General features: G+C 36.9%; 1 protein-coding gene across 1 annotated transcript in view; it reads left to right on the top strand.

The window, feature by feature from the left end:
• LOC121517511 (probable G-protein coupled receptor 153) overlaps window positions 1-11,745 on the top strand; it is a 76,674-nt gene extending 64,929 nt beyond the window's left edge. Inside the window, exons 5-6 of the mRNA XM_041799336.1 lie at window positions 5,710-5,894; window positions 8,869-11,745. Of these exons, the coding sequence (XP_041655270.1) occupies window positions 5,710-5,894; window positions 8,869-9,726 (1,043 nt within the window). The 3' untranslated portion in view covers window positions 9,727-11,745. The remainder of the gene's footprint in view (window positions 1-5,709; window positions 5,895-8,868) is intronic.
• The last annotated feature ends 1,807 nt before the right edge of the window (window positions 11,746-13,552 follow it).

Genomic DNA, 13,552 nt, shown 5'->3' on the forward strand with positions numbered 1-13,552 from the left:
AAAGACAGCTCAGTGTGAAAAAGTGAATAAGCTTAGAGTAGGATTTAGTCAGTTGGCATATTTTAGCAGCAATGCTTGCTCTGAAAGTAGATTTCAAAGAATCATCCTGATTTAACAACATCCTAGGAACAGCTGAAGATTTAACTGACTCTTTAAATTTAAGGTTTGGAAAAACTTTGTGTTGAAGTGATCTGGGCTGTCTTTGGCTGTAGGAATTACTGTGAAAAATGTTGTGGATCAACCTGAAAAGTTTTGTCCTGTAGCCAAAGGTGGGGAAATTGAAGGAAGCATTTTGTAGAAAGGAAACAGAGGTTAGGATCAAGCTAAAATAGTTTATAACATGATTTTGACCTCTGGCTCTGAAGATATCTCATGGTGTCACTTCTAAGATCAGTCCTAATATGTAAACGTTCCCCTACACTTTACTTCCTAATTATCAAATGCTTTTATTAGATTAGGTCTTAAAACCTTTACATTTTAAGTTTTTATTTTTATTTCCATACAAACTTCAATTCCAAAAAAAGTTGGAACATTGTGTCAAATGTGAATAAAATCATGATACAGTGTTGCAAATCATTACAGTATGCTACAGTATATTCAAATGAATACAACACGACTACGTGATGTTAAATGTTTCAGCTGATAAACTTTGTCATCTTGAAAATATATACACTTTATTATGTGATGCCTTCCACATAGGTTGGGACAGGGGCACTTTGTGTCATCGCCTTTTAGCACACTTTATAAGCATCTGGGGAGTGAAGATACTACCGTATTGACCCAAATTTAGGACGACCTTGATTATAAGACAAACCCCCCTCTTTTCAAGACTAATCTTCAGAAAAAGACTCTAATAACCAAATTTTACTTCCTTTAGAGAAATGATTTTTTTTATTGAAATTATGAGAAAAAAATAATTGAAATCATAATTAAAGATTCCATTTTTGGCTATAAATACAATCATTAGCAATTCCTAAGTATACACGAACCACTCACTGAGCAATTTAGAATTTAAATACTAGTACTTCATGAGCCATAATAGTGAGATCAATTCGTCAAGCAGTTTGACAGAAACAGAAACCACAGTATTGCTATGTCCTCTGCCTTGCTGTGCTCACTGTCACTTCCATTCCCATGCTGCTGCCCCGTCACCTCCCACAAAACGCCATCCTCACTACCATCCAATGCATTTGATATGCAGCACTTTTTAAATCCACTGATGGTGCTTTCTGGTGTTACTTCATCCCATGCATAGGGGATCTATTTACAAAGCCAATGGTGGGCATGCCTTCGTTACGTTACTCAATAACAAACCCTCCTGTCAATCTCTTGGAAGCAGCCTCTTTGAGGATCACGATAAGCTTTTCTCTTACTGTTACCAATTTTCAGATGGTCTTTTTGCACGCGCCATCTTTGGACATTACACTCCGTAACACCATTATTTCTTGGCTGCCTGACAGTTGTTTGACATCTCTGCTGCATTGACAACCAGTATCTTAAAATTAGCCTCATAACTCCACCTCAGTTGTCTTTTAACTTGCCCCACTTTTAATCTTCTTTGCTCCAAACAATCACTGCTCCTCTCCATTTTTCATCTCCTGTCACTTTAGCTCCACTGTGATTGACAGATGACCAAAGCCATAGTGAAGTCACTTGCATTACAAAAAACTGCTTCCCTCTGCTGTTGCAATTGTGTAGCCTCCTTAGACAACTACCAGCATGTGTCTATGGTTAGTCCCCAATTACAAAGACGACCTCACTTTGTGTGTATATATATATATATATATATAATTTGTAATTTTTCAATTTTGTCTAGAAACAGCAAAAGTGGAAATAATAAATAAATAAATAAAAAATAAAGACAAACAACAGGGCTCAGACAGTCAGTTACCAAACAAAACAATGTGCAAAGCTACAAATCATACAATGTGACTCAAAATGCTGTGCATCAAATTTTGAGGCAGAGAGTAATAGGTAAATGTAAAAATGAAAATATAATGTGGACATAAGATATGTTTGCATGCAGACAAATGGATCCCAGATAAGCAGAGAAAGTTTTTATAGAGTCAGTCCTTAAAAATCTGAGTCTCTCCGTCTATATGACTGACAACGTACTAGAAACCCATTTCTGGAAAGAAGGTGGAGAGGGGGATTTCCAGTCACCAAGAATGAGTCTCTTGGCCACAATCATTCCCAAAATTAGTGCCTGTTTCAAGGGTGTTGGAAGTCCTTTAGTTGAGCTTGAGTGGCCAAAGATTGCAAGACCACATTCTGGTTTGAGAGATCTGTTGTAAGCTTTTGAATACCAGTCAAATATTTTAGACCAGAATGCTGTTAATGATGAGCAAAACCAAAATGTGTGGGACAGCTTACCCTCCCACACTTTACTCCTGTCACACAGTGGTGAAATTGCGGGATAAAATGTATGCAGGTGACTTTGGAATAATGCAGATGATGAACAACCTTAATCTGGATTAACTGATGCCTACTGTTTACAGAGCATACAACCTCACTTTTTAACATTATTTTCAACGAAAAAAAAAACATTGTCCTATATTCGGGTCAATACGGCAAGTTTTGAAGTATAAAAAGTGGAATCCTTTCCCGCTCTTTCTTCATGTACATATCTTAAGCTGCTCAACAGTGAAAGATTTCTGTTGTTGTATTTGCGCTTCATCATACACTACCAGGCAAGTCTGGTACTTGCACTCTATCACTGAGGGGCCGTTCTGTTGTATCTGGTGTAAAATGTGGTTTAGCTTTGTCTTGCTGAGATAAGCGAGGACATCCATGAAAAATACATTGTTTGGATGAAAGCATATATTGCTCCCAGAACCTGTATGTACCTTTCAGTATTAATGGTGCTTTCACAAATGTGCAAGTTACCCATGCCACAGACACTAGTCCACTCCCACACCATCACAGATGCTCTAACTGACAATAGTTCTCCAAGTCTTTCTGAGCCCACATTGTAATATCCTTTACAGAATGACTCCAGTTTTTCATGCAGTGCTACTTGAGGTATCTGAGGTCATGGGCATCTAATGTTGGTTTTCAGCCTTGCCTTTTACATGCAGAGATTTCTTCAGATTCTCTGAATCTTTTGATGATGTCGAGGACTGCTGTTCATAAACTGTTGGATTATTTGCTAACACATTCTTCTGAGAACCTTGCACATCACTGATTGCGAACTACTGAGCTTTTCAGAAGGGCTACTTTCATACACAAACACGGTACCTTCACCTGTTACCAATTAACTTACTTACATGTGGAAAGTCCCAGGTATTCCTTGGAACATTCTACAGCTTTCCTAACCTTTTCTTGCCCCTTATCAGCATACTTTGGAATGTTTTGAGGCTGGCATCAAATTCAGATTGTGTTTATTTTAAAAAATCAATTAACTTTATTAGTTGAACATTGAACTTTACTTTGTGCTGTAATCTTTAGAATATAGTTTGAAAAAGATTGCGAATCATTGTCTTCTGTTTTATTCACATTGTACACAATGTCACAACTTTTTTGGAACTGAGGTTTGTACTTGAAGGAAACTTTTTAGACAGTTGTAGAATAAAATAAATGTTTAATAGATTATTTCAGAGTGTGTTTTGACAGGTGCTGCTGTCAAATTATAGTGTTAGTTCAAGTGCATTGTTTATTAGGTAGGCATGGTTGCAGATAAGTTACACAGTCTGACATTAATGTGGTGCTTTTCAACCAATTCAAGAGGGCTTCAGAAACATTAGAATGTTTATACACAAATTCATGTTTTTTTGGTAAAGGATCCCTTGTGACAGTGGCAGCCTTATTTTGCAGACAGGAATCAAGTTCATGATGCAAATTATGGGAAAAAATGATTATGCAACAGATTTTTATATTAAAAACGGAAAACCTCTGTTGGTCTTCCTGATTAAAACTTGTGCCCAATCTTTAAGATTTTTAATTGTGTTTATTTTTTAAAATATTTTCATATTTGATCAGACTTCTACGGAGTGGTTGTTACCTTTGTAAACCAGTCCTGAGTTTTACAGATTTTGTATGTGACTCTTAAAAGAATTCTGTTGACTTTTTAGTTTGTTTGTAATGGTCAGTATTCATACATTTGACATAATTTCTAGAGGTCTAACTTTAGTGGTCAAATGTTATCATGTGACCTATACTGTGACCATTATAGTCAGAAAGATTAAACTGAGGGGACAAGTGTCTGTGTCACATACCTCTCTAAAGTAAAAAAAAAAAACTGTTTTTCTGTGTTTTTTTCTTCTGTGGTGTGGACCTAATGAAATGATTTACATTCTCATGCTTTCAGATTGATGTCGTTACAAAGAAAAAGAAGATAGAAATGTTGCTGGACAAAGGACATATTTTTCCAGCAGCACTTCTTCCTTCTTCTCATCAGTCAGTCTTCCTCTATAGTGCCCTGGCATTAGAGGATGATAAAATAAATGGTTCTCCATTTATTTGTTAGGGTCCAATAGTGATCACAATAAAGCTGAAAAACACTTTCATGTCATCGTGATGGTCATATTTTCCTCAAGTCACAAAGGAATCTACCCTTGTTGGGAATAAAATATATATTCAATGAATTAAATGGTTTTTTTTTTATTTGTTTTGTTTAATTTTTATTTGGCAGGGTTTTTTTGGTCAAGCTTTCTGGTAAAATTAAAGTAAAAAACACAAATTAAAATCAAGTGAAATCTAAGTTAGACATTTCAGTAAAACAGCACTTAGCAGACATCTAAGTTACAGATGTAAGAGAAACAAATCTCGCAAGAAGTGCCTCAATTGTTGAAATATCCAGGGGGGTGAAAATGACACACTTCAGCAAGGAATCACAGACACTTCAACAAAATTTGGTCCTTAAATTAGGTCACATGATAATGATTATGAGGCTAGTCCATGATCAGATCACCATAGTCATGCAAACTGATGACAGTGTGAACCATCTGCCTTTTTTATTGGCAATGTTTAAACTCAACCCAATCTGAACCTTTCCGTCTTGTTTCTGATCCTTCCAAACCTTCTGATTCTCTTCCTCCTCACACCCTCCCTGATAACTGCTCGTTGTCCAACAGGAGCCATAAAATAACACAGGGCAGAACACATTCTGTGTGATAATTAACACTGCCAGTTCTCTGCTTTTTTCCAGAGGGCTTGCCATGTATAACTCATCACAGTTGTATGTATAAGGGTTATTTCCTGTTTTTCCAAAGCTACTGACTTGCATGCCAAGCTGCCTGTGCAAAAAGCTACTTCCATCTTCCATCTTTTTGGCTAGCATCTTTCTCAAGATCCACATTTTACACCCATCTCCAATTGATCTTTAAAGAACATGAACACAGTAATCTCTGTAACAAATCTGGTTGATGGTTATTAAAAAAAACTTGACTTGTGTTTTTTTTTTTTTTTTTTAATTAAGAATTTAAGCTCTAGACCTTCAAAGATTCTTTATACCACTGTTTGGCATAGTTTCTGAGTTCAGAACCAATTTGGGACTTTTTGTTTTCATACCGAAAATTTGAATTGATTATTTTGAACTTGAACATGTTTGATCCAAACCATATATTCATGAACAGACCTGTAGGTGAAGTCAACTAATCGGAGAACAATTGAACTTGTCTCTCTTATCTATTCGTCTGTCTGTCTGTCTGTCTTGTGTATTGAGTACGTTGCTCTCTAATCCTGACGCTCGTGCTTTTCTGCACTTTGCAGAAAACAGCCAAGATGGAGGAATACATGCCGACTTAATAAATGACAGACCATATGACTATAGCTCGCCGCCTGAAATCGTGACGGTAGACCGTAATGCCAAGTATGAGTTCTCAACCTTAGAAAGGGGGGTTCTGCAAGGGTATCCATTGAGGGAACAACAGGAAGATAAAATGCAGTATTTGCAGGTATATTTTCATGAATTTCCTTCATTTCTTTCAATTGATCAATTGAACTATTTTTCATGACACTTCATTGCTTATGTGCATGGTGAAATGGCCCAGTGGGCCTTTAGAATATATTGTTTGAATTTTATGAAATCATTTGGACATTTTGTTATGCTGTCTCTTCCAGATTTTCTTTTTATCTTTTAAAACAAACTATATTTGACAAATGTTTGGTAAATATGACCATCTACAGTCCCATTAACATATTAGATATTACTCATTTATCACCTCGTGTCTCATGGTCATAGGCCTACATGTTCTGTTTTGTAAGAGGTTAAGAGTTCAGTAACTGGCTGACCAGTTTTAGATTTTATCAAAAACAAAACTCGTTCAAACATGCAGCCTTAAAGGACAAAATAACAGTACCTCTTTTGATTTCAGCACTTAACAAACTGTCCCTGACACAAAAAAGAATGAAGCTTGATTCAATTTATTTATAAAAAATAATTGAGGATGAGAATCTCTTTGGACTTGGCCTGCAAGACTGTGGTGAAGATACGTTTATACATGCTGAAGAAAATACAACTCACAAATGATTAACTTTTATAAATATTGGAATTTTGTAACCAAAAAAAAAAAAAAATAAAACTGGTATAACACCCCCGAAGTCCAGCATTATCGCAGAAATTTTAAATAAACTTAGCACAAAAAGTACGGAAATTTGTGTTTGGTACATTATTTCTTTGTTGTAACAATGCTTCTTCGCAATAAATCTTATACTGTTGGAAAGCCTGTTTATTACCCTTTTAAATGGTGCTACATTTGTAAGGAACACGTATTTGTGGGATGAGCAGCAGAGCTAAGTATGTGGGTTGCGCCTGTGAAAAATTTGCCAAATCTTCTCTGCCAATGCCAAACAGCTTATTCTGCCATGACTCTTGTTTTGGTGTTTGGTGGACTGGATGATTGAAGTTTGAAGGAACAAGACATATTGGCAATTTAACCATTTAATAATTGAACAAACAGGAGCCTCAGTAGCTGGTGGAAGAATCACACACAGCCACAACAGCACTTGCACCTCCTCCTCATGCTGGTCACCAGCCTGGTCACACACTGCTGTGGGATGGCATCCCATTCCTCAACCAGCATTTGTCGCAAGTTAGCCAGTGTGGTTGTGTTGGTTACTCTGGCACAAATGGCATGCCCAAGTTGAACCCATAAGTGTTCAATGGGTTTGAGGTCAGGACTGCTGGTAGGCCATTCCATCCTCTCCAGTCCCAAATTCTGAGGTTGATGTCTGATAAACCCTGCTCTGTAGGGTGAGGGTTGTCATCTTAGAGGACAGAGTTCGGTCCCAGACTATGGAGATATGGGATTGCAACTGGTTGCAGAATCTCATCTCAATATCTCTCTGCATCAAGATTGCCTCCAGTGATGAAAAACAGGCACCTGATTCTCTCCACCTGGGGGTACCAGAAGCTCAAGCTACTGAGGCTCCTGTTTGTTAAATGGTTAAATTGCCAATATGTCTTGTTCCTTCAAACTTCAATCATCCAGTCCACCAAACACCAAAACAAGAGTCATGGCAAAATAAGCTGTTTGGCATTGGCAGAGAAGATTTGGCAAATTTTTCATGGGTGCAACCCACATACTCAGCTTTGCTGCTCATCTCACAAATGCATGTTCCTGACAAATGTGGCACCGTTTAAAAGGGTAATAAACAGACTTTCCAAGGGTATGAGATTTATCGCCAAGAAGCATTGCTACAACAAAGAAATAATGTACCAAACACAAATTGCCATACTTTTTGTGCTACGTTTAGTGTCAGACTTTTTAGAAAGCCTTGAAACAGAGATGTATACAGTAGCCATTCATTTCATTCGACCAAACCATTACTCCATACATTGCTTTTGTGTCTGACATATCTCGTCACACAACAATAGATTCATTGATCATAAAGCAGTTTTTAGCTGTGCTTGTCCGCTGCTGTGTATATGTGATGGTGAAACAAATATGGTGCATTTTTAACTTCAGTGAGTTGTGATGTATCCTAATATTTTTGATGCTGTTTGAAGGGTTAAAAGCTGAATTAGCCCATAAACCAAAAACCCTTCAAGTCATGATCAAGAAACAGCTCCATTTGAGAAGTGCTAAGGTATTTCTCAAGTCACTCCATTAATTAATAAAGCCTTCTCTTTGGCTTTATGGCTTTTTGTGATGTGTTTGTCTTGTTTTCTCCCTCTTACCATCCAACATACTCTCCTGCATCCTTTTTCATTCTAATGCTTGTGCTGCCCTCTGCTGTTCAGCCCTCCCACCTACCAAACACTGCTACTGTATCATCTGCTGTCTCATGTCTCTGCATTTACTAAAAGCAACCACAGGGGGGCAGGCTGATATCAATCTTGTGGCTCTTGACGTCACCTTGACAAACCCTCTCTCTCTTGCATAGTTGACAGAACAGAATGGAATGTAAGTATAACATAAAGAGAATTACCAACTTTGCATACTAGTGAAGAAATAACCATGTAAATGCATGTTTCACTGTTCAAAAGTAATAACATGACTAAGGGACTAACAAAAATAGAAGCTGCAGTTAACAGCTTGAACATACAAGTTAATTGTATGTGTGACATGTAGGATTTTACAAAATGCTTCAAATTAATCGGTTATTAAACTCATAACGATACCTCAAACTAAAATGTTTCCTGCATTGAGAGTAATGCAAGAAAGCTTATGAATTACACAGGACAGTTAATTGGGACAACTGCAAGTTATATTCATGTCAAAGTTGCAGAATACAGTAAACTTTCAAAAATCCTACATGCAATTTCTTTTATAATATCTGTATAAATGTTTAAAAAAAACTAAAGGAGTGTTTCGTAACATGACTTGGTTAATGTATTTATCTATTCTGTATTGCTGTAGAATTCTAAATGAGTAAATATTAACATCACTGCTAGACTGAAGGTATTGATCTGTGTGTTGGATTCAGGTGCCCCCTACAAGAAGATACTCCCACGACGAAACCGACATGTGGACCAGCGACCGGATCCCCTCATACCTTCACAGATGGGGCTCCAGCGAGGACATGATAGTGAGTGCCCACTACAGCTCCACCTTGCCGCGCCACGAGAGGCGCAGGAGCAGCCTGGTCTCCTACCACGAGGAGAGCCACCATCATCATCACCATCACCATCACCCACACCGCAAACGGCGACGCTCTGAGGACAGTGTGCACCCCCTAAAACACCTGCCACGTGTGGTTTGTGGTGGGGAGCGCTATGAAGATGAGCTGCGGTGTTTCAGCCGTGATGAAGTGATTAACTTTATTGATGAGACACCACTGCCTAGTCCCAGGAAGAGCCCGCGACGCACATCCACCATCTCACTTATCCCCAACGTGTATGAACAACACACAGTGATCCTTCCTTACTTTCCGCTCACAGACTTTGAACGTGAGCCTCAAGCGCTCAGGCGGCTCTCTGAACACAAACGGAGCAGTAGTCGGGGTAACTCACCTGAGGGCTCCCCCAAACCAGACAGGCCTGATGGCAAAAAAAGCCCTGGGGCATGTGGCTCTGGTAAAGGCTGCCATGAGCGCTCACGAGACAAGGAACTGCATTGTGAAACAGGCTCTCCTAGATGCAGCCGTCAGACTCTCGGGCATTCTGCCTTCAAGCAAAGGACAGGTGGGAGTGCTGGGGCAGGTGCCACGGCAGACTGGGTGCATCAGAAGCACTTGAGCAAGGTAGAGGGGAAAGGAAGCACAAACAGTTTTGTAAGCACACCATCGGCATCTTCCTCGGGGAACATGACCTTTCACTCTGACTCTGTCGGTTCCGCCACCTAGAAATTTCTTTCCTAGTACATCTCAGCATCTTAACTGAAATTCTCTTAATGGAAACCTGGCGGTTACAGAGAAGTCCTATACTACAGTGTATGGCCTTTTTTACTTGTGCCAATGTTCTGTTTACTTGGTGTACCACCTATTAAATATGATGGGAAATGACTTTGGGAGCTTTGGTGAATGAATCTAACAGATTTTTTTAAAGGTGGATTTGAAAAGGTTGGAGGTTCTGCTTTAAGACATCAAGAAATATCTACAAAGGATGCTTTTTGCAGCACAGACACAAACAATTTTAAATGGCGTGAACATCCCCACCCTTTGTTTTGCTGTTTGATGTTGTTTCTTAAGAAATTCAAAGAATTGAGGGAGGTAGCTGTTGGAGTGGTGCATTTTTTCTTTTATGTTTCTTTGGTTGCACTTTTAACTTACAGTTGTATTTTATTTGGCCTGTAATGGCTGTGTGTTTTGTTGTATGGACACATTTACTTTAAACCAAACTCTCCTGAACACTACTCAGTAACCTCAAGATTTACTTCAGGATGTGACACATTATACATACTTATTTCATTTTGATCATGATGTAAAACTTTTATATTAACATTATTACTGAAAACAAATTCTAAACTTTTTGAAAGCGCCCTTTGTTGCAGTAAAAGAGAGGTGATCCTAATGCCTCAGTTTTACAGTTGCTGTGTGAGATATGGAGATACCATATGAAACCCCTTTTATGGAAACTTGAATTATTTACGAGAATAACTTGTCATGTATATATGAAGGATAATGGATTTATGGTTCAGTTGTTTTGATTTGTTTATGGGCGCCTTCACTAAGTAAATTTCCTCCCAGTTCTTCTTATTCTAACATTTGTGTTAACTTCAGAGATCATTGGACAAGAGATGCTAATTTCACTGGATATTTATATAAAAAATCTCTGACCAGTACAGCTGAAAATGGTGCCAGACCTCACCTCTAGTATGTTTCAGTAAATGGTTAAAACCAGTAACAAAAACGCCAAATGGTCCAAAATGAGATATAACAGCCTTCAAACTGCATAGATGTAGCATAACTTAAATGCCGGTGTTGTTACTAAACCCCAACATATTGGCTCTAATAAGAACTACTGTCTTTGACTGTGAATTGATGATTAACACCAAGACCAAAGAAGGACATATTTGAAGAGTTTTCTTATCTGTTTTATGACTCTTAAGTAATTCCTCCTTATCTATTATCCTGTTTAAAGGCAAGTTATATGAAATTTAAGGACCCACAGTCAAAGATGCTAAGTGCACAATATTATAGATTTGTTAATTTTCTAATCTAAAGAAACATCTGGATTATGAATTAAGTTATTATTAAAAAAGTCAATTTTAAACATTGTTTTGCAAAATTATCAGAGAAATATCCTCTACTAAATAATGAAGGCCACACTAGCTCAAAATAATTTCGGTCAGCACAAAATGGACGCTGGCTCATTAAAATTGAGACAACTTCTCAATCCACTGTTAACTACAAACTTAGAATAAGAAATGGTATAGTCTGTTGACAAACAGGTGATGAAAACTTCTCTACTGGTAGCAGAACACACTTTAGTGTCTTTGGTTAAAGACTTATTGTTATGAATGTAATTGAAAAAAAATTAGATGCACATTTTCAAAAAACAACAACAAAAAAAAGACTATATTAAATGAAAATTTCCTAATTAAAAATCTTATAGTTTATATATTTGTCGTTACCTCCCATTTAATGAAACATGCATTAACTACTTCATACAATGGCAGTCATTTAGATTTTTAGTTTCAGTTTTCATGTTTAAGTGTACCTTTCATTCATTGCAGCCAATAAAATAGCTAAAATATTTCTCTTTTCTATGAAAACAATGCATTTCCTTGTCAAACATTGCTGTCATAGCTTTTTTCTCTTTTGTGTTAATATTAAAAATAATTTTGTAACATTCAGATATCAAAAATTAAATGATGTTAAATGTTATGCTTTTCTTGTTTAAATGAGGAATTTGTTAAAAGATATGACCAATTAAATTTGAAAGGTGATACTTCAAGGTGTTTTTTAATTGTGTTCTTTTTTTCTTTCTTTTTTTTTTTTTTTAATGTTATTTGCTTATCAGCACCCAAAGTAGCTGTGCTTTCTGTTTGTTTATTCTATTTTTTCCCTAGGGTTGAAGTGCAGCAAGAGGGACAAATCAATTGATAATCTGAAGTCAAGTAAAGTTTTTTACAAAAAATAATTAAAACTACCATGATGGATTTTGCCTCATTAGTCATAGAAGTGGTGGAAATGACCAGATCTTAATGAGGAAATAGGATGGGCTATGAGAATGGTTTTGAAAATGGCTAAATGCTTTTGAAGCCATTCCCTCTCAAGTGGCGTTAGTAGTTCACTTTCATGCCTCTCCCTAAACATGAGCCACCAAGATGCAGGACCTGTCCTCAGAGGTGGGAAAAAGTATATGATTGTAATACTCCAGTAAAAGTACAGTTACTCTGGTTAGAATTTACTTAAGTAAACGTACTGGTCTATAAACTTAAGTAGAACTTGTGTAAAAGTACAAAGTATTTAAAGTTCACTTAAAGTACTGAGTAGATACTATGATCGTACCTTATTGACAATAACAACATGAGAATATGGATTTCCAACCAGGCTTTTTAGGTAAAGCCCTATCTCTATAATATAGTAAAATGCAACAGCAGATTTGGGATGTGATGTGGAATCATTCTGAGAGAATGATTTTTGCGCAGATTTTTGCCCATATCTGATATGCTGACTTTTACAAGTTAATTTTAGCCGATACCAACATCGACATCGATATCTAAATTAAATTTAGACCTAGGTTCAGTCCTTAAAACACACAATTTAAAGTTTGAGGATGGAACACATTAAAAAATTTCAGTCTCTAAAAAAGTTTTTTTAATGTTGAGACATGATGATGAACAAAGAAAAGACTTCAGCTGATGTCCAGTTGGTCCAACCTCAAACTCCACTAACTTGTTTGTTAAGCCAATATTTACCACTGATATAGGCAGATTATTGCCAAACATTGACTGTAAATATCATCAGAAATTTTCATATGTGCTGATACAGATTTACTTTTTAAGCCTAATACCTGCTGACACTGATATCATGCCAATAATATCATGCATCCCTGCTCACTATGTGCTACTGTTTAGTCAACAGAGGTGGAAAAAGTACAGGGGGGTACTGTAGCCTACGCAAGTAAAAGTACAGTTAATCAGGTTAGAACTTACTTAAGAAGAATTAATTTCAAAATGTAATCAGAAAAGTACAAGTAGCCAAAAAAGCTACTAAATTACTGTAATATGAGTAAAAGTAATTAGTTACTTCCACTTTTCACTATACCTTAAATATTAACTTCAACATAGAGCTCACATAGCCTATTTCTTCGATTTACATGTTAAAGTAAATGTCATGGTAACAGAACGGTGACATTACGTGAGGTTATTTAAGGACGGGCCAGAGATAGACTGTGGCTGAGCTACTTTGGAGGTAAGATATTTTTAAATACAGTGCTTAACTAATTTATTAGACCACCTGTCATAAAAATGAGAAAACATAAATATTTTGATGAAGTGCTTTAATGCAGACTCTTTCATTTTCAGTGAGCTCTCCACATTTTACCATTTTGAACAGGAATGAGGAATTTCAAACTGAATTCACCTTTTTTTATACCCAAATTTGAGCCAGCTCACTGGACTCCTCTGAGAAGTCAGAAATTAATCAAGCTTAACATTCAACCACCAAAACTCATTTTTCTGTTCAGGAATGCAAATGAATAACTATAATTTGACATATTAAT

This window comes from Cheilinus undulatus, linkage group 11, assembly GCF_018320785.1.
Source record: "Cheilinus undulatus linkage group 11, ASM1832078v1, whole genome shotgun sequence".
NCBI classification, from domain to species: Eukaryota; Metazoa; Chordata; class Actinopteri; order Labriformes; family Labridae; genus Cheilinus; species Cheilinus undulatus.